Below are 26,978 nucleotides of genomic sequence, written 5' to 3'. Positions count from 1 at the left end.
GCGAAACCTATGCCAACCTTTTTTGCATCCTTTAAGGTCAAAAAAAGTATCGCAGTAGGCTTGTTTTGTTGTAGTGCTCAGTGGAAAGTTAAGATTTTCATTTTGTGTTCAGTTCTTAGCAAGATTCCACTCTTTTAACATTTGAGAGTTCGAGTATAGTGGAGAAAATCATTCGATCGAAAGATAGAAGAGGTTAGCTGCTAGATCCTGATTTCGATAGGACTCTTTAATGCGAAAACACAAATACTTAAATTTTGTGAGATTTATTACTATAGATATCACAACCAAAGATTTGATTTATGAAAAACTTTAAAGTTTCACTGTGCCGTAAAATCTATTTTCATAAACAATTTTTCTATTAGGAACAATTCTTGTGAAAAGTTTTTAAATCGAATTACGGCCAAGTCCATGAACAAGTTTAGTTTAGAGATCCAAATTTTAAATACATGAAGACTTTATTCTCTAGTGCGTGTCATAAGCACTTTTGGAGCCCTAATTAATGCTAAATAGACGATTTTTGAAGTGAAGTGTTTTTGAGTCCAAACGCAAAAACTAACATTTGTAACTTTCGCATTTGAAAAAAAAAAACCTTTTTAGAGTCAAATTACATTTTTAACCCTTATTTATCATCCAATGTATTTTACATCATATTTATATTGTGTATACAATTATTTCTATTGAAATTTAATTCAAATATATAACACTATATTTTTGAATTTATAATGGTTATTTTTTAATATCTAAAATATAATTTATATATTCAAACTAATTTTTACAAACAATTTATACTAATTGCTTAAAAAATTTACACTTTATATATATTTCATATATCAAAATATTAATAACGAGTTCAAATAAATTATTTGATTAATTTTTATTAAAATATCATAATATTAATGTATTCAAATATTCTTTAAATATATATCTTTTACTTTACAATATCACCTACGTGGATACTCACAATCGGATATAACAAACATTAAAAAAAAGAAGAAGAAATAATTCATATTTGATATAAACCTTTATTTCCTTTTTCTTTTTTTGGAAGTTTCCAACATATGCATTATACAAATTTTGTTCATTGGCAATTAGGCCATGTGTTTGCTAAGTAAACGAAAATTTTGGCATTCTTGGGCTCCCACCTCAGTCCCCCATTAAAATCATCAACAATGGCACCCCCCCCCCCCAAAAAAAACTTTTTTTTTGATGTTCCCATCCCCTATCAGATCAAATGTTGAAGAAAAAGTTTACAAGAAAAACAAATGACCGAGTTAATGGAGCCGCACCCCAAAAAGAAAAGGAAAAAAATAAATGAAAAATGTGATACTGTTATGTGTCACGAGTGAGCAATGATACGTGCATAAATGAACTCATTCCATGTGTCGGGTAACCCTGGAAGGCACCAATGGATACAATCGGCAAACGTGGCTGGGTCAGCTTGTTGTTCCGGAGTTAACATTTTACCTTGACGGATAGTATACACCGAAGTATGTGCATCTTTTCTATACTCAGAAAGGCTTGTAATGTCAATAAAATGTACCGGAACTTTCATGTTTTGAGTAATGTTGCTGGCAATGACATATAGCCTACGATCAGTGCCCACATTTAAGTACATTGACTGGTTTAGAATTGGGGTTGTCTCTAAGGCACATTTGATCCCATCTTGATTTTCCCAATCCAAGCTCCTGCAGTACATTTGCAGGGTTCAATGAAAAAAACTTGCATAATATATATTCAAATAGAATTATAAGTATATTATCCTTCCTTAAAATATGGTCTAATTATTGTTGGTTGAGAGGTTATAGGTCCACTTGCCAACCACTTGGACCGTCATAAAGGTGATTCTTATATTCCAACAACTATGGGAGTAAATGGCAATCAAAACATTAGATTGCCTATTAAAAGGTCAGATTAGTTGTTCTGATATTTAAAAATGTACGAGGTCCTATGGGAATACCGCTGCTTAGTTCTTGAATATAAGGGAAATCTGAGAAAGGCCATCATAAGTGGGGTTTGCTGATAGCTGTATGTAGTAATCTATTAATAAAGTTGTCAACTTAGAAAATAAGAATGTGATTCATTACTTGATATGAAGAGGAGACATGCTGCTGAAGAAGACGGTGGTTCGATTTGGATTCACATTCTTATCAACCCATTTAGACCATGTAGTTAAGACTTTCTGATACGCTACTGGCCGGTCGATCTCGTCGTATTCCGTATCGCCTTGATCGAATGATCCTCGTCTGTTACATCCACTCCAAGATCAGTTTCCAAAAGATTATGATTTAATCAAAAACATTTTTCTGATTTGTTTTCAATTACTTACAAGACTTTCATGGTGAAAGTATTCATCCACCAAATATATGTGTTGAATACCAAATAGTCGACATCTTTCCAGTTCTTGCCATGGTTTTGGATGGATTTAGGCATTATTATACGATTCAAGATGCTATGCATGTCTGGGTCGTCTGAATTTGATTGCACCAGAAATGGTGCCCAATAAAATTCCACTGTGGCATTGTAATCCTTCAAACACAATGCCAGGTTACGGTCATTTTTTTTTAGTTTTTCTTTTCTTTAATTGTGACATTTCATCAAATATTTGGCAAAGTGAGAATAATTTACCTTAATTCTAAACACAGAGAGAGACCCTGATTTGTTCAAGCTTTTCCTTCCAGGAGGGACAACTGATTGAACCAGACAAACCATGGATTCCCATTGGTTCCTATTCAACGAATCTCCAACAAACATAAGCCTTTTGTTCCTCAGCTTCTCAAGCAACAATCTTGGTTTGTACCTTATGAAAATTCAAATAAAAGCAAACAATGTAAGAATCATATAGAGAAATCAACAAAGATCCAAGTTTAATAACTCAAAAAGAAAAAAAAAGATGGTCTTACTTTGGCAAATTACAATCTCTAGGCTGCCATCTCCAGTTCTGATATAAAGAATCTTTCCTTCCATTTCTCAAGCAAGTTACTTGTGCTGTAAGAAACTCACATTCATCTTCTTTGTATAAAGGATGTGTTTCATTGTCGAAAACCCATTTCCCAGTGAAGAGATCACAGCTTTCTGGAGGCAATTCGACATCTTCATCATCCTCTTCTTCAATCACTGGTAGGTGTAGCTCAACCTTTTCCACTTCTTCTTCTTCATCATCTTCTTCTTTATCTTTCACAACAATGGATTCTTTTGTAGCAACTGTTTCCTCGTCAGTTGTGTTGAATGAAACCACGTTTTCTTTCTCCATGTTGATTGATTCTTGAACTGGGTTTTCTCCTTCGAATGGTTCATCATGGATTTCACTAGCTTTGGGCTTTGAAAATGGGAACTCGGCTATGGATTTCACGTCCTCATTGTACATGAAAACCCCAAACAAAAACACAGAGAAAACTACAACGAATATGGGAAGGTTACTGTTTTTGCGGTGCTTCATGATTAAACCTGTTTCAGTGAAGATCTTACGACGAGTTGGCTGCATGAGAAAGAACAATAGTTGGTTTGAGCAGAGAAAGAGGAAGGGATGGATGGAAATATAGAGAAGAAAGAAATGAAGAAATCATCTGTTTGGAGAGAAAGAAAATGTAAGAAATGGGTTTATTATGTTTGTTATAATTGAAGTTTGGTGAGAAGGGTTTTTCTTGTAGAAACTGGTTAGGATTTCTGGTGGAGGGAGAGTTGTCTTTCTCATTTTATATAATATTAATATATATAATGTTAAAAAAGCACAATTATAAATACAATCCCCAAATATTACAAAATAATTCTAATTCTAACCAATCATTAAAAATACAATTGAAGGATAATCCGAACACAGTTTTAAGTTTTATCTTTTGTTAAACAGATAATTATTGAATACTAAGGAATGAATTAAAAAAAAGAAAAAAGAAAAAGAACATTGTGTGGGAGGAGTGATTTCAAAGGTTAGGGAAGTTGGTCTTAATCTACCTAAGATTGGGACCTGAAAATGGAGGGTGTACGGGTGTTGTAAAATATTTGGTAGACCCTATTTTCATTAGATTCTGATATGGAAGCTTCATCTCATCAATGCAAAACTAATCGGTTATACCATATTTTCATCATAGTTCCCCCCCCCCAAACATTTTAACTCTAAAACAACTTGCATCGGATCAACCATGCTAATCAGTTGTTCAAATTGAAAAAAAAAAAGGATATTTCATGTCGTATCTAAATATGCATAAACACAAAGAAAGAAGACAACATGGTAAATTTTTTAACTTTTTCTTCATTCAATCAGCTTAGTTGCAAATGTCTCAGAATATTATTCAATTTTTTCTTTAGCAGTAAACTCAAAATCAGGTGCAAATTTCCTACTCCTATAAATTAATCACCTTTGTTATCTTGTGGGGTTACTGTAAATAATTTAAAAATTTCAGAATCACACATTAAGAAGTGAAAAAGTAGACTTATTCAGAAAAAATTGGTTTATTGTAATTCGAATTGTTATTTAATGATAAAAATTGTTTGTAAAAATGGTAATGGGAAATGAACTCACCAAATCATCCTTTGAAATGTCAATGTTTTTAGTTGGTGAAACGTTAATAAAACTGTAATAAATAATTATTAACTTCCTCAAATTAACCCAAAAATATTAGTGTTTATATAATTACTTATTTTTCCAATAAAATGTCTTGTGGTCTTTCTTTTTCCACAGCAACTATAAACATTAAGCAATGGGCTGTTGATACAATGCCAAGGCTCTTGACAATAATGATGATAGGTATTAAATTCCAAAATAAGAACCCTAATTCTCAAATTAGTAACTTTATGTTTGAGAAAAGTAAAGACTAAGGAACCTGTTTTTTTCTTAAGTAATCAATTTGTTTACGCGTATTTTATCTCATCTTTTCTTTTTTCTACTAATTTCCATTTTTATACAAAATATGTTAAAATCCTATATATATCAGTACAACTATTTTTAACTATATATCTTACTATATATTTATTAAACATGTTTTGTTGCTATTAAATTTTGTATGGGGTATGAAATAATAAATTTTGCTGAGGGGCCTTATCAATTACAAAAATAAAATCTGCTTGGCATGTGAAGTTTCTCACATCACTTTAATTCCAAGCCAAGCCAAGCCAACTATACTGACTATCACATACAATATCTTACAAATAAAGACACATCGATAATTACACTATGTTCAAGTTTTTACATACATACATGAGAATGTATCCCTTATTTTAGTGTAAGTTTAAATTAATTTTTTATATAATATTGGGGATGAGATGGGGAAGGGTTAGGTAACACGTACAGTTTGAGTTCGTACCAAATGGATGTTTGATAAAATTTGAATCACCGATTTATGTAAGTTAAAATATTATTTATATTTTAACAAATTATTTGTAGGATTTAATAATATAATATATTTTTCATGTGAACTTTTGAATTAATTTGATATTTTCATTATATTAATCAATAATATTTTTATATAAAATTATCCGTTGAGAGTTATTTACATTAAATAGTAGTCAAATATTTTTAATTTACTTAATATATATTATATCAACAAAATATGAAATATGATGATAGAAAAACAAATAATAAATCATCCAACAACTGAAAATATATACATAGGTAAGGTTTTATTTCTATGGAATATGATTTACTGAGCCAATTTTTAAGGACAAAATGTTTTAATGCTCAACATCCTTGCACACATGCTAGACGATACTTTTTTAATATAGTTTACAAACCGGCTTAGGTCTTGAGTGACAATTCCACCGATTTGGAAGTTCTCACCTAAGACTTAAGCTGGTTTGATTTGATTTTTACTAGTGAAATGATTTCAAATAAAAAAGTTTGATGCTTCCAAATCAGCTTAGATTTTAGGTGAGAACTAATTCTTACTATCTAATAAACTTTCAAACTAAATATTTCAAATTGTTAACCTCGAAGTAGTTATTAATATACAAGCTAAGTGCTTGAAAAAAGTAATTGAGAAGTTAGTATTTCTTCAAGCAATTAGAAATGACGTACAAAAATAAGGGACGCATATTATTTATGTAATTGGGTTCTCTATATTTGGGGAGCTTATTTAGTTAGAAATATCCACTATATTCAGACCTTATAACAAGTGAACATAATCTATAACAACCCAATGACATTTTCTTCATCACTTTTGTATCCTAGAAGACTGATACTTTCACCCCTATGGACTTAGCTTGTGAAACCACAACACAAAAGTTTTTCAATAAAATGCACTATTACAAATAATGTTCCTCACTTGAACAAATTAAGTGTGTAACGACTCGATTTTTTCTGGTATAAAAAATACAGTTTTTGAATTCTATTTTTACAAATCTAATACGTAAATATAAAATAAGAATATTTAGGGAGTTAATATGAAAATAGGATAAAGAATGATCAAGTTATTAAACCATTTTTAATTAAGAGTTAATGGATGATGACAACATTTTCCTTTCAATGTTATTAATAATAAAATTATGTTAATTAAGCCATGATTAAGCTAATTAAGTTAGATTAATTAAATCTTAATTAATGTTTATATATTAAGAATATTGGAGATGTAACACCTCTAACCCGTATCCGTTACCTGAACAAGGTTACAAAGCATTACCGGAATATACAGTTCAAGTAAACAGATATTTTATTTTATACAGTATTCATGTCAAAAATCAAACATAAAGTCCCTTATATGAACCCTCGAAGTCCAAAATATGCATTAGAAATGAGTCGGGACTAAACTAGATACTCAGAGAATTTTTCACAAAATCTCAAAATTTTTCCTAGGTGCAAGGGTCACACGCCCATGTGGTTCACACGGCCAAGGGACATGCCCGTGTCTCAAGCCGTGTAACTCTTCGACTTGGGTCACACGGCCAAGCCACACGCCTGTGTGCTAGGCTATGTGTAAATATATGGGCATTCTGTTTTGAAATTTTAAAGATGTAGGGGACACACGGCCAGGTCACACGCCCATGTGCTAGGCCGTGTATCACACACAGCTGAGACACATGCCCGTGTCTCTACCCGTGTGGACGGAAATAGGCTATTTTCTAAGCCATAGTTCTCACCCTATTTTGTCGTCCTCCGACACCAACACTTTAATACATTCACAAGCTATTATAGGTCATTTAACCCAACTCAAAATCAAGTCCTATACATCATATAAAACCTCATATAATCAAGTATACACACTTAATTAAATTACCAAATTCACATATATGCATATCTTATCAAATACTTAATTCAATCATCAATATGCCAATATAATTTCTATCAATCAACCATTTCAAACACATACCAAACATATCCATCACAAGCCATTCCAATAGCTAGTTACACTTAAAGCATTTATATGCCGATATTGGCCAATTAACCTATACATGCCATTATAACCATAATTGATTTACCATATAGTGTGAGTGATCTCCGCCAAGCTTCCAATCCAACGAGCCTCCAAATTACTATAGAATAGGGGAAGATAAAACAAAGTAAGCATTAAATGTTTAGTAAGTTCGTATAACATGGTAATTAACTTACCACTCATTTAAATTCAATATAAACATACAAGGCACATTCATTCAACTTGAACACGAGCCCTAATGCATATCCTCATCACTCTTGTTAGTCATATATTTCATATAAATATCAAGAAACATGTATGAGATCAACAATAATTAGATTTCCATGTACATATACTTATCACATCATGTATTCATGTAACATATACAAATCATATTGTTAATTGTATTTCAAGTATATTTTCATAATAATTCGTCTCACATTCAGATTATTTCATGTTGGAACTTTGCCCATTAAATCTTTTGAAATGTCAATGTCACACGGGTAAACACTCAAGGTGTACAAATCTATAATCATGGATGAACATATTCATCAAACAAATTCCATGTTCATATATTATCATCTCGTATTTCCATATATCATGTACCATTATTTTTATGTATTTCAGGCAGATATGTGTATTAATTCATTTCATGTTCATATTTTCTCATGTCAAGATTTTTCCTGTTGAATTTTATTTGAAATATCGATGGATACCCAGGTAGTACACTCGAAGTGTACAAATTAGCAATCCATCAATTCATATTCGGGAGTGCTCATAAGAACATTTAAACGGTAAGCACTCTCTCGAGCCATATAACCGGAAGCTCAAGTGAGCCATGTAACAGGAAGCTTATTCGAGCTTTATAATAGGAAGCTCATAAGAGCCATATTTAGGAAGTTCACAAATAACTTTTAATCAGGAAGCTCACGAAGAGCCTTTAATCAGGAGCTCCGAATAGCCATATATCAGGAAGTTCAAGCGAGCCATATCAGGACACTCACAAAGAGCTGCATTTGTGTTCGCAATATATGTAGGATCACTGTCGATCATAAAACAAGACGCTTACAAAGAGCTGCATTTGTGTTTGCAATATATGCAGGATCACAACCGATCATATAACAGGACGTTCACAAAGAGTTGCGGTAGTCTGCAACACGTGCAAGATCACTACCGATCAGGATGCTACAGGAACCATGTAACACGAAGCTCGATGTAGCACCCCAAACTCGGCCCAGACGTTATGGCCGGATCCGACATGCCACATCGAAGCATTCAAAACATTTCTGATCCAGAAAGAAAACTTACTAAGTGTTTTAAAAGATGATTTCATTATAGGTTAAAGTGAATGGAAGTTGTGCACCAGGTAGGAAACCGGAAAAGAGGAGGTGAGTCCATCGGACTGCTTAAGTACCAAATCCCTTCGAATCCAATCCTAGACATGCAAACCGCCATTGCCATACCTTAACGTCATGTATATTTCTAGGAAACCGATTTGATTAAGTCCTTTTTAGGAAAAGTGATTAATTTTGGAAAATATCTTCATTGCGGAAGCTTTGCTTGTTTTCGTGTTATTTTGAAATCAATTACTGTTTTTGAAAACGCGCCCTATAGCTATCCAATTTCAACAGTTAAATATAAATATTAGCTATCTTAATAAAACATATAAAAACCATCAAAAATAAATAAGCGGCCTTATTACATTTAAAAGCCCAAAACCTCAAACGTAATTAAAAGGATGTCCAGTTCACCAGAAGAAAATCAAACTTTCAGAATGGGTGGCCACTCCGAATTCCCTCATAGCTCCAAGCCCACTATGGTTGGGGATTTCCTGCGTGGATGAAAATAAAAGGGGTGAGTTTGGGGAAACTCAGTGTGTAAGGAAAACCCATTCAAAGCCTAAGTCAGCTCAAGCCTATTGGGCCTAAGCCCATTCAGGTAACAGTGGTACTGGGCCAGAGCCCTTTTCAGATTACAATAAACTGGGCCTTAGCCCCTTATTCAGATAACAGTATGGCCCATAGGCCCATTTCAAAATACATGCAACATCAATAACATATGCAAGCCCATTTGGGGAGACTACTCAACCCACCAACCACTACACTCCACCCGTACCAGCCATACACTTCATGTGGGGATAGCTCAACCCACCCAGCCCAACACTCCACAGTTGCAGCCTTGCTGCTCAGTTAACAGTAAATTGAGGCAAAGCCTCCAGTATGTGGACAAGCCACTTTCAGTACTTCCTCCGTCAATATCCCAATCCCATGCATCAGATAATAACAACATGGCATGCAGTAAATAACAACATGGCATGCAGTAAATAACAACAGTCAAACATGCATTTAGGTCAATTTAACCCTAGGGATATTTCGGTAATTTATCTACTAGGGTTAAAACTGTAAATTTTCCACTTTTAAAGGTATTTCAGTAATTTATCTATTTTAGGATTTTTCATGCATATTCCTACTTTTCACGTACTAACAAAATCACTACCGAGGCTTCTTACCGAATTGGGCCCGTTGGCCCATCATTCCAATTTTGGCCCATTAAGCCCAAAAATATCGAGGGCACAGAAATCATGCACTTTGCAGTCCAAACATTGCAGCTTATCTAAAACATTAATCGATTTACCTCACGAGCATTCGCACACTCGCAAATCTACAAAATACCAGTTTTCGGCATTTCGGCTTTTCGACTTTTGCCGATCTAGACTAAGAAAGAGGGTGTTAGTTACACACCTATTTGCGACGATATGCTGACGAGATCCACACACGAACCGCCTACAATTGGATTACTAACACGTTAATCTAACTATTCAAATACGAACTACGTATTAACCCCTTACAATATTCGGCCAACCACACCTACAGATCAGAGTAAGCTTATAAGAAATCAATAAGCAACTCATTAACAAATTTTTGTCAGTGTTTACCACATAATCATAATTTCACTGCAAGCTATCTTCCTGCGCAACAGTCACTAAATCATTTATAACTGGAGCTACGAAACTCCAAATCAAGTTCCGTTAATTTCCCTGAAAATAGACTCATATATCTTCTATCCATAAAATTTTCAGAATTTTTAGTATGACCAATCAATACCAGATTGTTCTTAAAGTTTCCAATGTTTCACTATTTGACTAATCTGACCACTCTTCATTACGAATCAAATTTCTCATTGTACAGAATTCAAAATATGTTCTCGTTTATTCCATTTGAAACTAGACTCATTAAGCTTTAATTACATAATTTATTCAGCTTCTAACTCACCTCCCACAATTTATGGTGATTTTCCAAATTCACATTACTGCTGCTGTCCCAAGCAGATTTATTACCAAATCACTCTTTCACACATAACTTGCATGCATGTTTTTTCTTTAAACATGTATATCACCAATCAATCATCACATATCTATGATTTTGCTTAAGTAGAATCTCTATTTCATCATTTTAAAGCACAACATATTAGCCGATTTTTCCCCTTAGCATCTAAGCACATGCATGCTCATTTGTTTGGCTCAACTTCACATATCTTCCACTTTTCATCAAAAGAACATGAAACAATAACCATTTCCTTCATTTTAATTCATGACCAAATGCTCACAACACAACCAAAAACCAAAATATGCTTCAAGAGTTAAGGTAGAATCAAGAAGAACTCATGAACATCAAGATAGTAGCAAACTACCATGAACTTACCTTTAATTTTCTTCCCAAAGTGACCGCACATTCAAGAGCTTTCTTCTCTCCTTTCTCTTCTCTAACTTTAGGCTATGATGAACAAAGATGGACAAAACTTTGTTCTTTTCACCCCTTTTTCTTTTAATAAAATTTCATATTTCATCCATTTAATTCTTTAATACAAAAGACATGAAATGCCCATCATGGAACATTTACCTAAACCATTATCATGGAACATTTACCTAACCCATTATCATGGAATATTTACCTAATCCATTATCATGGAACATTTACCTAACCCATTATCAATTTGTACCATGAATTATGGATATCAAGTGCTCATATTGTCTACAACAACATGATGGTTGGCCACTTCATGTAAAATGGGAGGTTTGTCATGCAAATCCTCCTATTTTGCACTCCTATTTATTTGGCCACTTCAATTTAGCCTATAGCATTTTCAAACATTTTCACATAGGTTCTATTTCATAATTTTACCCCCTTTTTCTTATGGAACAAAAATTAACTAAAATTGCTGGGTTCTATCTTAAGCTTGGGCCTTCTAGAGGCCCACTAACATAATTAAACCTATGCCAACATTCACAGAATTCCCGAAAATTGGGGCGTTACACTCGAGAGGTCTTATAACAGAATGCTTGTAAGAGCTATGGTGTGTCCGTAACATATGCAGGACCACAACCAACTGGGAAATCCTATATCCATCGAATTCCATTATTCAAACGGGATTTAATATTTATCGGGCTTTGCCAGATTTGTAACCAATTTCATGTATATGACGTTTATAAAATTCACATACACAACATTCAATTCAAGCATATAAATATACACAATTTAGTTACACGAACTTACCTCGACAAATATTCGTATACGTAAAATCTACTAATCCGACATTTTCTCTTTTTCTCGTTCTAACTCCAAATTTGGTCTATCTGAATCTATACGAATGAATTTAAAATTAATTCATATTCATTTCAATTCAATTCAAATCTTAGGCAAAATTACCATTTTACCCCTAAATTTTTATTTAATAATGATTTTGTCCCTAGACTCGAAAAATGAAATTCATGTAAATTAATCTTTATTCCAAGCCTAGCCAATTTTTACATGTAAAATTTAAAGCCCATGTATTTCATAAAATTTAGAATTTTTCTATGAATTTTACATCTTTTCAATTTAGTCCCTAAATCATACTTTTATCAAAATTTCCTTTACAAAAGTTGTTTATCTATCAACAATCTTTCATTTTCTACCATAAAACTTCACAATTCATCTAAGTTCATCCGTGGAAAAACCCTAATTATTTGATAACTTTACAAATTAGTCCCCGAGATAGCTAGATTAAGCTATTACGATCTCAGAAACATAAAAATCATTAAAAACAGGATAAGAAAACATACCTAATTGATGAAAATAAACTTGCTTGAGCTACTTTCTCTCATATAGGGTTTCCATAGAAATAATTTGGGAAATATGATGAAAAAGATGATATTTTCATTATTTAATTAATTATCATCTTTTATTTTTTTCACTTTCTAATTTCATCTTTTTCTTTATTTTATTTTCCATGGATGAATCATCATCCTTAACCACTAAGAATTTTTAAATGGTCTATTTACCATATAAGGACCTCCACTTTAAAGTTATATAGCTATTTAATCCCTTTAGCTATTAGAACTCAACTTTTGCACTTTGTGCAATTTGGTCTTTTATCAAATTAAGCATGTAATCGGTAAAATTTATTTACGAAATTTTTATACGACATTACTATCATACTATAGACCATAAAATAATATAAAAATAATTTTTCTCCTGAAATCAAATTTGTTGTCCCGAAACTACTATTTCAATTTTTACCGAAAACGAGCTGTTACAGGAGATGAAAGAATCATCTTTTTCATTTCATTCATGCTATCTAAAGAAGAAAGAAAAACAAAAGAGAAAAGCTTTTAAACTCCTTTAGCATTTGCTCATTAAATTAGATGAGATAATCAAGCAATTTTTTTGTATTTTTTTATAAATTTATGATCATGGGAGCTTGATTTAGCTAGCCCATGTATTAATTTGCTAAATTTTTTAGTTTTTAAAAAGTTTTCATTATTGATAAATTGATGAATTAGACTTGTAATTAATAGACATTGAGCTTAGATTATGAAAATGACTAAATTGTAAAATTAGTTAAGCTTATTTGCTAGCTTTACATTAGGGACCAAACTGAATATATGTAAAATTTTTCATGAAATTATGTTATGAATAAAAAGTATAGGATCCCTAATGAAAGAATGTAAAATCAGATTTTGTCCGAATCATGCATCTCATGGCATTGTTGTTGTGAGTCATTGAATGATTATTATGTGTTAATATATGATATTGATCAATATATATATTTGTATAGAACCCCTAACACTTGAGAACAATATTGCAAGTTTTACAAAAGAAGCAGTTGTATGCTAAGTTTAGCAAATGTGAATTTTAGCTATAGGAAGTGGATTTTTGGGACATGTGATATCAACTAAAAGTATTCGGGTTGATCTGAGCAAAATTTCAACCATTCTAGATTGGAAACCCTAAAAAAATGTTACGAAAGTGAGAAACTTTCTTGGCTTAGTAGGATACTACTAGCTATTCGTAAAAGGATTGTCGATGATAACTCTTCCGTTAACCAAGCTATTATAGAAGAATGTTAATTTTGAATGGTTCAAGAAGTGTCAACGAAGTTTTGAGAAGCTAAAGACTAAGTTAATTTAAGCATTGATTCTAACACAGTCTGAATTAGGAAAGGATTTTGTAATGTCGAGCTACATGACCAACAATGGTTTAGGATGTGTATTGATGCAAGAAGAGAAAGTAATTGAATATGCTTCTCGACAACTCAAATCTCACGAGAAGAATTATCCCACGCATGACTTGAAACTTGTAGTTGTGGTTTTTACTTTAAAGATTTATAGACATTAATTTTACGGGGAGAGATGTCACATCTTCACCGATCATAAAAGTCTGAAGTATTTGCTCACGCAAAAAGAATTGAATTTGAGGCAGCATAGGTGGCTCGAGCTACTTAAGGATTATGATTTGATCATTAATTATCATCTAGGAAAAGCCAATGTTGTGGCTGATGCTTTAAGTCAAAAATCCTTATTCACTTTGAAAGTGATGATGTAACACCCCCTTACCCGAGACTGTCGTCGGAGTCGAGCACGAGGCGTTAACAGACTTAAATCATCACTTAAACAATTTCAAACAATTTATATCACCTTATGTAATAAACTGCCCATCTGCGTCATAGTCGCTAAAAAAAATCATATCTAGAGTTACAAAACTCAAAATTAAAATCCATAAATTTTACCTGAAACTAGACTCATATATCTATTTACTAATTTTTTTTTCAGAATTTTTGGTCAGGCCAATTAGTACAGTTTATTAGTTAAAGTTTCCCCTATTTTAGTGTTCGACTGCTCTGACCTCTGTTCACTATGAATACTTTTCTCTCTGTATAGAATTTAGATGACTATTCTGTTTGTTTCTATTAAAAGTAGACTCAATAAGAAATCTATACATATAAAATATGACTCCTAATTATTTTTTTAAAATTTTTAGTGAATTTATAAAGTCAGAATAGGGGATTCAGAAATTACTCTGACCCTGTTCCACCAAAACTCAAATTTCTCATAAAATACAACTCATTTATCTGTTTTGTTTCTTCCATATAAAAATAGACTCAATAAGATTAAATTTCATATTTAATTCATCATCTAATTCTATCTCTACTATTTTTAGTGATTTTTCAAACTCACATCATTGTTGTTGTATGATACTGTTTTATAGCAAATTTCACCTTTTTATGAATTTCCATGGATTAGATAGCACATTAAGTATACATAACACCAAATATGATCTTAATTAGCCATTCCAATGACTAATCATTACCAAACATTTCCTTACCACCCAATAGCCATATTATAAGATCATATACACAAAATGATTATAATGCTATACATGCTGTACTTAAAATATACAAGCCACTATACCAAAATGGTCCACGGATAGTGTGAGCAAGCCTCTGACCGTTCCCAATTTCCAAGCTGGCTTGTCAAAACTACAAAGAATGGAAAGGAGGGAGTAAACATAAATGCTTAGTAAGTTCACATGTAAATAGCAAGTAGCATAACCATGCAATCCAACATAAAACATCATTTGTATAAATATCACCAAGACATTCATGTTACATTTGCATTTACTATCTTACCACAATTTCATCATACCAAGTTCTCAACCCGAGGGTTTAAGCGCATACCTGTCCAAGTTTTCTCATTCACCACACTTACCAACATGTCTCCTTTGTCTTGAGTATTCTTCTTATTCACTTAAGATTCACCCGTTGAACACATCGGAATATAATTTGGATACCCGGATTGCATGCACATAAGTGCCATACCCACAGCTAGACAAACTCAATAGCCTGTGGAAATTATGTAGCCAAGTTACCATGTAACCCGCCCATAAGTGAACTTAGACTCAACTCAACGAGCTCGGGCGTTCACATCCATAAGTGAACTCGGACTCAACTCAACGAGTTCGGATGCCTAGTTACATCTCACGAACTCGGACTCAACTTAACGAGTTCGGAACTCAAATATCCTAGTGACATGTCACTTGTATCCTAATCTATTCCCAAGGTTCAAATAGGATTTTCCTCAATCACACATCTTTGTTGTCTTCCACGGAATGTCAGAACCGATACTTGATAGCATTTTATATTTATCAAGTAGCTCATATAATTTGCATATTACTAAATAATAATCCACAAAGCATAATATTTCATGATAATAATCATCATATCATATAAATAACATTAAATTACTTAAAATGACAATTATGTTACTACATTTACACTTGAACTTACCTCGGTACAAAATGTTAGAAATCGAGCCTATTCCTCGTAAACTTTATTTTTCCCTCGATCACGACTCAAATCTTGTTTCTCTCGATCTAAAATGCCAAACTAATTTATTCAATATACACATTCATCAAAACATCCCCTAATACGGGCTCAGATAAAATTACCATTTTACCCGTAGCTTTTCAATTATTTATAATTGAGTCCTTAAGTTTGTACAATGAGTTACATGCATTTCCCATGACATCTAGGCATAGCCGAATTTCCTAGTGTCCATAATAGCCCATATTTCACACTAAAAATCAAATTTTTACCATCAATTTTACCATTTTTACAATTAAGTCCCTTTTTAGGTGTTTTCACATAAAACTACTAGGTAAAAGTTGTTAAACACACATCAAACCATCATATTCCTTCATTATTCATCAAAATAAAATTATGTCACACATGGGTAAATTTTCATACATGCATCCTAGCTCAAAATATTTCTAGAAAATGATAGAACATGCTTTATAGATTTTAAAATCGAAAAGAGCATTAAAAACGGGCATGGAAATCACTTACAATCAAGGCTTCAAAATGTTGAAACCCTAGCTATGGTGACAAGCAAAATTTGGCAGCCCTTCTGGAGAAGATGAGTCCATTTTTGTGTTATTTTCCCCTTTTTAATGACTATATTTACCAAATGACAAAAATGCCCTTAATGCCTTTCTTTGTAATTTTTCATGTACAAGCCCATTTTTGTCTAAAATTTTAGAAATTGGTTAAATTTCTATTTAAGACCTCCTAAATATTCCAAAGCAATTTCATACTAAAAGCCTCTAGAATGCAAGTTTTGTAACTTATTCAATTTAGTTCCTAATTTCAAATTAAGCACTTTATGCATAGAATTTCTTCACGAAATTTTCACACAATTATGAAATCATATCATAAACCTCAAAATAATTATAAAATAATTATTTCTATCTCAGATTTGTGGTCCCGAAACCACTATTCCGATTAGGCCCTAATTCGAGATATTACAGATGAACACGCATTTGGTCTGGGAGCACGATGGCTCTATTCTAACAAAATTAAGGGTTGAACTCGTGCTTCTTCAAAGAATCCGAGAATTGTAGAAATGTGATTATGAGCTTGAAGCAAAGTAGAGATTTGTTGAAAGTGGGAAAACCAATGAATTCAATGTAAGTGAATATATGATTTTATACTTAGTAGATTGTGTGTGCCGAATGATACAAGTTTAAAGTGAGATATTCTTCATGAAGCTCACCACAATACCTATATAATGTATCCTGGTAGGAATAAAGTGTATAATTGTCAAATCCCAAAAACTAGGTTATAAGAAATTGGGTTAGTAAAACCAAGAGTGGACACATTTTGATTTTGAGTTAAGATTCTGAAAAATTATGTAAAGTAATTAATTTGGTTCAATGGTTAAGTGTTCTAGAGGTATGCCTAAGGTTCTGTGTACAAATCCCTTTCCTTAGAATTTTTTTAATTTTTTATTCAATCCCTAACTTTGGGCATCTGACTTAAGTTTAATTTTCGCTCATCCTGCGATAAGAATGAGTCTACTTGTAATAGCCCGTTTTTTAGTAGTATTAGAAACAGTGGTTTCAAGGCCACGAATCTAATGAGTAAGTCTGTAAATATTATTATTTAATATTTATGAGTCAAATATTGTATTATATTTGATTTTGATATGGTAATTTATGTTATTTGATTAAATAATTAGGTTCAAGTGGTTTTAGAAAATAAGGTATTGGGACCTCATTTTTATAAGTCGATTCTTAAAAATTTTATTAAATATTTATGGAGTGTTATTAAGGTCGTAATAAATTTTCATTAAGAAATTTTGACGTTTAAATGGTTAACTGAAGAAAAAGGATTAAACTGTAAAAGTTGTAAAAGTTGCTTGCTATTAATTTTCTTAGTTCAACGGTCTAATTAGTTAAAATTGAGGGATTTATGTTGTAAATAAACTATAATTAAATTATGGTGGACGGCACATGGGTGATTTTTAAGTAAACTATGTATTAAATTATATTTATTTAATAAAATATGTAAATTTAATAAAGTTAATAATAATAAAAGAAACATAAAGCAATGTCATCTTCTTCTCCTTTTAAGTTCTTCATTGAAAACCATGGATTGGGAGCTTCAGCCATCCCTTTTTACTTTTGCATGGTATGTTTTGTTTTTCCATTTCTTGTAATTTTTATATTTTTGATATTGTTGCAATTAGGTCCAATTAGCCTATAGCTCTGTTTTTGAAACTGTTAAAGATTTTGGATTTTTCCATTGATGAATCTTAGTTATTTTTATGTTAAATGATGATTTTGTAGTCTTGATTTTTGTTTAGGACTATTTTGTAAAAGGATTTTATTTAATCTTTAGTTAAAGGATTAATTTCATAAAATATTAAAATTTACATGGAATTTTTGTGAACTATGAATAATTTTGGATTGTATCAAAATAGAAATAATTTCGGCTAGAATTGGATATTTCAGAGATTTTGATAAATTTGGAAATTTAAGTTTAGGGACTAAATTGCACAAAATTTAAAATATTAGGAGTAGTTTTATAATTTCATAATTAAGTGGGTTATAAGTTAGAATTAATGGTATTAAGTTAATTGGACTATTAATTGAATGAAAATTTTTATTAGATCAAGAAAAGAATCAAATGGATCTAAATTGTGGAAAAGCTAAAGTGTCGGATTAGTCAGCGGCTTTGTTTTTAAAACTGTTTTTGTCGAGGTAAGTTCGTATATGGATAGATATTATTATTTTCCATTTTGGATGAATGTAAATAGTTATTTATGTTATGGTTAAATTAATTGATAAAGATGTGATAAATTATTATTATGGATCAATTAGAGGAATTAATCAAATGGAAGGATATGTGAACTATTACTAATGTATTTGGTGATTATGAATTATAGATTGTCTATTTAAATGATACTTGGATTAAGGTAAGTTCATAATGTTTGATGTGTAAATTTAAAGTTTCTTGAAAATAAGTTATTGTTGCTAGTAAATTGTATAAATACATGTGAAATTTATATGTTATTATAGTATTGTAAATATTGAAATTAAATTCATATGAAAATGATTAATGGGCGGTGACAATCCTTGTGATGGCACATTGACAATATGAAGATATATTGATATCATATTATGTGTACGAAAATGATCGCGATTTTCGTGTGACAGGTTTTAAAAATTTATAAAGAATTGTTCTTGAAACTAAATATTATCACGATGTAGGCAAGTGTACCTATCGAACAGTGGTATAGTTTTAGCAAGACCGGATTGTCGAACCCAAAAGAACTAAAAGTACTAGTAATGATTGTCTTTTTATTATGTAGCCTAAGAATAAGGGGGTTTTGTTTTAACTAACTAATTATCTAAACTAAGAATTCACAGAAAGTAGAATTGGGGAATTACTTTTGGAAAACGATTGAATTAAGACAATACCTAAGGAAAATCCACCTAGACTTTCCTTGTTATTCTAGCTCCGAATCCGACGATTTATTCATTTAACTTGTCCCGTAGAGATCCCTAAGTTATGTTATTATCCCTATTCAGGACTAATAACGTCTAATCCCTAGATTGAACAATTGAGACTTTTCTCTAATTAACACCCTAGGGTTGCATTAACTCGATCTATGGATCCCCTTATTAGGTTTCACCCTAATCCGGTAAAGTCTTGTCACCCAATGTCTAGGCACGCAATCAACTCTGCTTAATTATGACAAATGTACTCTTAGACAGGGTCTATTCCTCCACTGAATAAAAGTTTATCTTGAATCAGTATCCTGGGATATCAAAACAAGAATTAAGAACACATAATTAAGAACAAGTTAAATATTTATCATACAATTTAGAAAATAATAACAAGATTCATCTTAGGTTTCATTCCCCGTAGGTATTTAGGGGATTTAGTTCATAACTAAAAAGGAAAACATCTTAGAAGAATAATGAATACAAAACATAAAGAAAACCCAAAACTCCTGAAGGGAAATTGAGGGGAGATCTTCAGTCTTGATGGTGACTCCGGCTTTTGAGATGGATCAATCGGCTTCCATTGAGTAGTTCCCTACTTCCTTCTCTTTGTGCCTTCTTCTCCTCTTCCTTGAGGACGTATTTATAGGCTTTAGAATGCCTAAAAACCCTCAAAATTAGCCTTTTCCAAATTGGACTCAACTTGGCTCGGCAGGGACACGCCCGTGTGAGTCGTGCTTCGATTCTGCCAAATTGACACGGCTGTGTGGTCTGCCCGTGTGAGGAAGTCCAGGCCATGTTGATTTCATACTTTTACCCATTATCTTCGTTTTTGGCTCGTTTCTCGTTGCTTTCACTCTCCTATGCTCACCTAAGTATAAAACATGAAATTAAAGCATTAGAAGCATCGAATTCACCAATTCTAAGGAAAAATCATCCATAAAATGCGTTAAGCATGGGGTAAAAATATGTATAAATTACGGTTTATCAAATACCCCCAAATTTAAGCATTTGCTTGTCCTTAAGCAAAATCCTCAACTCATAATCAAAATAAATTTTTCTCAACTTATAATTTCTATCGATAATATCTCAAAATAATTCACAGGTAATCATACATTGAGAATTCAACTAAAAGAACATTAGAGCTTCAAACATTCCAAGTTGAGCATTTTTTCCTGAAAATATAGGTGTCTCCCCCTATCTAAGTAATTACCTTTGATTCAGAATATCACAGAGTTTCAGATCCTCACTAAAGATTCACTCAAATAACTCAAAGTGTTTAAGGACAATGGATGTAGCACTCATTAGTCAATATGAAAAGCTATTACCATAGGCTTGCATGAAAATCACATCTCTATCACTATAAATTGAGATGATACATCAATCAAAAGGTCTTTAGAGCGTTGTAACGAGGCTTGGTTAGGGGGTGTGCTCACAAGCTGAAAGAAAAAGTTAGAATCGAGATTGAATTGAAAAATTACCTAACTAGAAAAATGACTAGTCATTAATCACGTACAACAGAGCTTCTTCTTAGAAAATGGAATTTAACTTCTTTGCTCACAAGATCACTACTACTAATATGTATACGTACATTTTTGTGTGTGTGTGTGTTTTTAATGACAAATTATTAAGAAGAAGACATAGCTGAGCAACTATTTCAATTCAAATCTCGACAAAAATAGGGATCAAATTAATTTAGGGGATTTCAACAATAATGGGTTAAGGGTTAATATCACGGGTAATACAAAAAAAAAAATGGTTGTTTTGGAGGTAGGCTTTTCATGGCATGAGTGGATTAATCCTAAGTGCCTTAATCATTTTGACATATCAAATCAAATGGTGTGGTCTTAACATGCATAATCAAGCAAGTTCTAAAATAACAGTTCAATACTGACGCACTCAAAGCAATAATAAAAGTGAGCATGAAAGAATTAATAAATGCTCAAAAGGCTCAAAAATCTCACAAGAATTATGGCTTTTTAATGTTCAAAACTTGTGAATTCCAACTCAAAGTAATACCTAAACTTTGGGGAAACAACCTAAAATTTTAAATTCTTAAAAATCAACTTATCATGCTTGATTCTCTAATGTCTTAAAGTTTAAACAATCAATGCAATAATGCCTATCTTTTAATTCAAGATATATCAATCAAAATCATAAATCAATCAAAATTTATCCTAACTATGATCTGAGAGCTTTTCAAGAGAACAAGGCAGTCATTCAGGGATTTTTTTTGAATAATGAAATGAATACCCCGCACACTTAAGATGTATATTGTCCTCAATATACAAAGATAGATATTTTGACAAATGTAAGTGTAAGTTCATAAGATAGGGAGAAAAGTGAAACTTCCTGAGTAAAAAATGGATGAAATTCCTGGACTAGCGGGAGTGATTTGTTGGAAATAAAGCTGGAGGACAAACATCATTCTGAAGGACAACAGGAGAATTGGGGGAATAATTTGATAGTAATCATAAAGATAAGCCGTGTTTAAAAACAAAATAATCTTCAAAAATTAATAAAAGAAAAATAAAATAAGATAGATAATCTAATTTTTCAAGTGGCACAACTGGTTCACACGTCCGTGTGGATGGTGTCCTGTCTGTGTTTGTCGCGAAGTGAGATGTTGTTACATGGCCTTCTGGCACGCCTGTGTGTCTAGGCCGTGTGGCTACATGATCATGTTACATGACCGTGTGTGATGCGGTTCACTTCTCCCATAGTCGTGTAACTCTGCGCACTCCCGTGTTATTTTGACAGTGTTGTCCACGGGTGCTAGACACGGGCGTGTCGCACCCCCGTGGCTACTTATCGCATCCCGTGTTGGGAAAGATTACTTTTACCCTATTTTCACACGGTCGTGTTTTCATCCGTGGTTGTCACACGGCCGTGTGGAGTTGGGAACCTGTGCTTCAAAGACTATGTTAGGGACCTAGATGTTTAAAAATTGAAATTTAAATAATTTAAAAACCGTTAGTACTCGGGTTGCCTCTCAAGAAGTGCTTGTTTATAGTCTAAGCTCGACTGTTACCTTGTTGGTTTATTCAGGGTGGTTTGTGGAGTTGTAGCTCCTCTCCATCGTCTTTAAAATTCTCACCATTATAAAGTTTGATACGATGTCCATTTACTTTGAAAATACCATGTGATGGGTGACTTACCTCTATTGTGCCATATGGAAGAACATATTGAATTACGAAAGGTCCTGACCATCGTGATTTAAGTTTCTCAGGAAACAATTTGAGTCTTGAGTTGTGTAGGAGGACAAGATCTCCAACTTCAAATTGTTTTCGTTGCTTTAAACGAGTGTCATGGCGCATCAAGTTCGTATGCATTGGCTTGCCACTCATCAAGTTTGTTCTGCTGCATCAACCTATTTTTTCCTGCAAGTTCGGGATCAAGGTTTAGAAATTTAATAGCCCAAAAAGCTTTATGTTCTAGTTCGAATCGTAGATGACAACTTTTTCTATAAACAAGTCTGTAAGGTGATGGCCCTATAGGGGTCTTAAAAGTAGTTCTGTAAGCCCATAAGGCATCATCTACTTTCATTGCCCAATCTTTTCTGTTTGATTCTACTGGTTTTTCAAGGATCCGTTTGATTTCTCGATTTGCCACTTCAACTTGTCCATTAGTTTGAGGATGGTATGGGGTGGCTGTTCTATGATGAACTCCATATTTCTTAAGAGTTTTTTTAAATTGGGTATTACAAAAATGAGTGCCCCTGTCACTGATAATTGCTCTAGGTGTTTTGAATCTCGAGAAGAGTTTCTTAAGGAAACGTACTACCACTCTAGCATCATTAGTAGGTAGAGCTTGGGCTTCCACCCATTTGGACAAATAATCAACTGCTACTAAGATATATTTATTCCCAAATAAACTGGGAATGGGCCTATGAAATCGATACCCTAAACGTCAAATATTTCACATGAAAGCATATAGTTTTGAGGTATTTCATCACGTTTAGATATGTTACCTGTCCGTTGGCATTTGTCACATGAAGTAACGTACCTGTTAGCGTCTTTGAATAACGAGGGCCAGTAAAAACCTGATTCAAGTATTTTATGTGTGGTTTTAGTTCCACTATAGTGTCCTCCAGTTTGCCCTGAGTGGCAATGTTCCAGTATTTTTTATGTTTCTGATCTTGTAACGCATCTTCTAATGACTTGATCTGCACATCTGCGAAAAAGAAAGGGGTCATCCCAATAGTAGTTTTTCACATCATTAAAGAATCGCTTCTTTTGCTGGTGTGTTAACCCTTTTGGAATAATGTTAGTGGCTAAAAAATTCGCAATGTCTGCAAACCAAGGTACCTTGGAGTTAGATATAGTGAAAAATTGTTCTTCAGGAAACGAATTATTTATTTCAACTTCATCTAGTTCTTTGGTATTGGAGTTCTCAAGCCTGGACAGATGATCAGCCGCAAGATTTTCAGCTCCTTTCTTATCTTGACTTTCCAAGTCAAATTCTTGCAATAGGAGAATCCATCGAATGAGTCGAGGTTTTGCATCAGTTTTAGTTAAAAGGTAGCGAAGGGCGGAATGGTCAATGTAAACAACAACTTTAGACAATATGAGATATGATTGAAATTTATCAAATGCAAAAACCACAGCTAGCAATTCTTCAGTGACATCTCTTCAATAAACTCATAAGCATTTTTAGGTGTTTTATTATTGATGGTTCCGCCAGCAGCTGCGTCAACCATTTGTCGAGTCGAAGATCCAGGCCATTATGGAATGTTTGAACCTGTAGCCAAAGCGGTAACCCATGGTGAGGGCACCTTCTCAATAAGTCCTTGTATCTCTCCTATGCATCGTAAAGAGTTTCTAAGTCCATCTGCACAAACGAAGAGATATCATTACGTAATTTGGCCGTTTTAGCCAGCGGAAAATATTTTAATAGAATTTTTTTGATCATTTGTTCACAAGTAGTAATTGGCCCTCGTGGTAATGAGTTCAACCACTGTTTAGCTTTGTTCCTTAATGAAAAAAGGGAATAATTGAAGACGAATGGCATCGTCAGAAACGCCATTAATTTTAAATGCATCGTAGAATTCCAGAAAATTTGCCAAGTGAGTGTTCGGATCCTCATCCTGCAAACCATCAAACTAAACAAATTGCTATATCATTTGAATAGTGTCAGGTTTTAGTTCAAAATTTTTTGCAGCAATAGCAGGCCTAACTATACTTGACTCAGTTCCTGTTAAAGTAGGTTTAGCATAATCATACATAGTATGAGGAGCAGGATTCTGATTTGCTAGTTCAACATGTATTGCAGGAGGTAGCTAATTGTCTTGGTTTTTAGCCATCGCTTCGGTTGGGGTTTGAGTATCACCCTCTTACTCGTTCTCTGTGTATCTTAAGTTTCGCCTTATTTCTCTCTGGTTTTTGCAAACTGTGCGATCGATTTCTTCGTCAAAAAGTAGCTGTCCTGACAGGTTTCTTCTAGTCATAAACTATAAAAACCTGCCAAGAGAAAGAAAAATTAAATTAATAAATAATAATAAAATTAAAATTAAAATTAAACTGCAAGAAAAATAAATGGCTAAAGTAATAAAAATTGAGCGTTCCTAATATCTTAGTTCCCCGGTAGCGGCGCCAAAAACTTGATCACGATTTTCGTGTGACAGGTTTTAAAAATTTATAAAGAATCGTTCTTGAAACTAACTATTATCATGATGTAGGCAAGTGTACCTATCGAACAGTGGTATAGTTTTAGCAAAACTGGGTTGTCGAACCCAAAGGAACTAAAAGTACTAGTAATGACTGTCTTTTTATTATCTAGCCTAAGAATAAGGGGGTTTTGTTTTAACTAACTAATTATCTAAACTAAGAATTCACAGAAAATAGAATTGGGTACTTTTGGAAAACGATTGACTTAAGACAATACCTAAGGAAAAATCCACCTAGACTTTACTTGTTATTCTGGTTCTGAATCGGACGATTTATTCATTTAACTTGTCCCGTAGAGATCCCTAAGTTATATTATTATCCCTATTTAGGACTAATAACGTCTAATCCCTAGATTGAACAATTGAGACTTTTCTCTAATTAACACCCTAGGGTTGCATTAACTCGATCTATGGACCCCTTTATTAGGTTTCACCCTAATCTGGTAAAGTCTTGTCACCCTATGTTTAGGCGCGCAATCAACTCTGCTTAATTATGACAAATGTACTCTTAGACAGGATCTATTCCTCCTCTGAATAAGAGCTTATCTTGAATCAGTATCCTGGGATATCAAAACAAGAATTAAGAACACATAATTAAGAACAAGTTAAATATTTATCATGCAATTCAGAAAATAATAACAAGATTCGTCTTAGGTTTCATTCCCCATAGGTATTTAGGGGATTTAGTTCATAACTAAAAAGGAAAACATCTTAGAAGAATAATGAATACAAACATAAAGAAAACCCAAAACTCCTGAAGGGAAATTGTGGGGAGATCTTCAGTCTTGATGATGACTCCGGCTTCTGAGATGGATCAATTGGCTTCCCTTGAGCAGTTCCCTGCTTCCTTCTCTCTGTGCCTCATTCTCCTCTTCCTTTAGGACGTATTTATAGGCTTTAGAATGCCTAAAAACCTTCAAAATTAGCCTTTTCCGAATTGGACTCAACTTGGGCTCGGCAGGGACACGCCTGTGTGAGTCGTGCTTCGATTCTACCAAATTGACATGGTCGTGTGGTCTGCCCATGTGAGGAAGTCCAAGCCGTGTTGAATTTGTACTTTGGCCCATTTTCTCCATTTTTGGCTCGTTTCTCATTCCTTTTGCTCTCCTATGCTCACCTAAATATAAAACATAAAATTAAGGCATTAGGAGCATCGAATTCACCAATTCTAAAGAAAAATCATCGATAAAATGCATTAAGCATGGGGTAAAAATATGTATAAATTACAGTTTATCAGGAAACGATAAAGTGCCCTTGATTGATAAATGTGTTTAAAGGTAGTTGGATTACATAAAATGCCTGGTTGAACGTAGTAATCACTAGGATATGATTGGCATGCCAATAGGGTTAATGCGTACTTGTACGGGATTTGCACTTTGGTGCCTCTGTTTGTACTTTATTGCCTCTGTTTATACTTCAATGCCTCTGTATACACTTTGGTGTCCCTATTCACACTACAGTGCCCCTGTTTGCACATTTGTGCCCTGTCAGCACTTCGGTGCTCTTGTTATGCATCTATGATGCCTCTGGTGTGGTGTAGTTACCCGATTATCCGAGTCAAGTTACTAGTTCATTAGGCTAAATGTTAATGGAATTTACAAAAACTATTTATATGGTTAAAGGCTAATGTATTGTCAAGATATTAGTAAATGTTAAATGTTCAATGAACTACATGATCATATGTGAGTATAATTATATTAATGATTATACGGTTATAGATAGATATTTATACACATATATGAATGAGTTTGGATTGAATTATTATAGTACAGGAAACATGCAATGAACCATTTTCAGTGTTAATCCTATAAGTGATTCGTAAATGAATAATAGATCTGATTAATCTATTTATTTAGTTTCCATTTTATTTAG

General features: G+C 33.0%; 1 protein-coding gene and 1 non-coding gene across 2 annotated transcripts; one reads left to right on the top strand and one right to left on the bottom strand.

The window, feature by feature from the left end:
* Positions 1-1,002: 1,002 nt before the first annotated feature.
* Positions 1,003-3,677, bottom strand: LOC107957303 (protein ESKIMO 1). Its single transcript, XM_016892807.2, has 5 exons — positions 2,901-3,677; positions 2,626-2,797; positions 2,327-2,526; positions 2,085-2,243; positions 1,003-1,685 (listed from the first exon to the last, which is right to left on the bottom strand). Exons 1-5 carry the CDS (start codon positions 3,479-3,481, stop codon positions 1,337-1,339), a joined length of 1,461 nt encoding a protein of 486 aa, XP_016748296.1. The 5' UTR covers positions 3,482-3,677; the 3' UTR covers positions 1,003-1,336.
* A 20,520-nt stretch (positions 3,678-24,197) lies between these two features.
* On the top strand, positions 24,198-24,304 carry LOC121229974 (small nucleolar RNA R71). Its single transcript, XR_005927925.1, has one exon. It is a non-coding gene; the product is annotated as a small nucleolar RNA R71 (small nucleolar RNA).
* Positions 24,305-26,978: the final 2,674 nt, after the last annotated feature.

This window comes from Gossypium hirsutum, chromosome A05 (assembly GCF_007990345.1).
Source record: "Gossypium hirsutum isolate 1008001.06 chromosome A05, Gossypium_hirsutum_v2.1, whole genome shotgun sequence".
Taxonomy (NCBI): domain Eukaryota; kingdom Viridiplantae; phylum Streptophyta; class Magnoliopsida; order Malvales; family Malvaceae; genus Gossypium; species Gossypium hirsutum.
The sequence above is the reverse complement of the archived record's forward strand: the minus strand, read 5'-3'. Positions and strand labels throughout refer to the sequence as shown.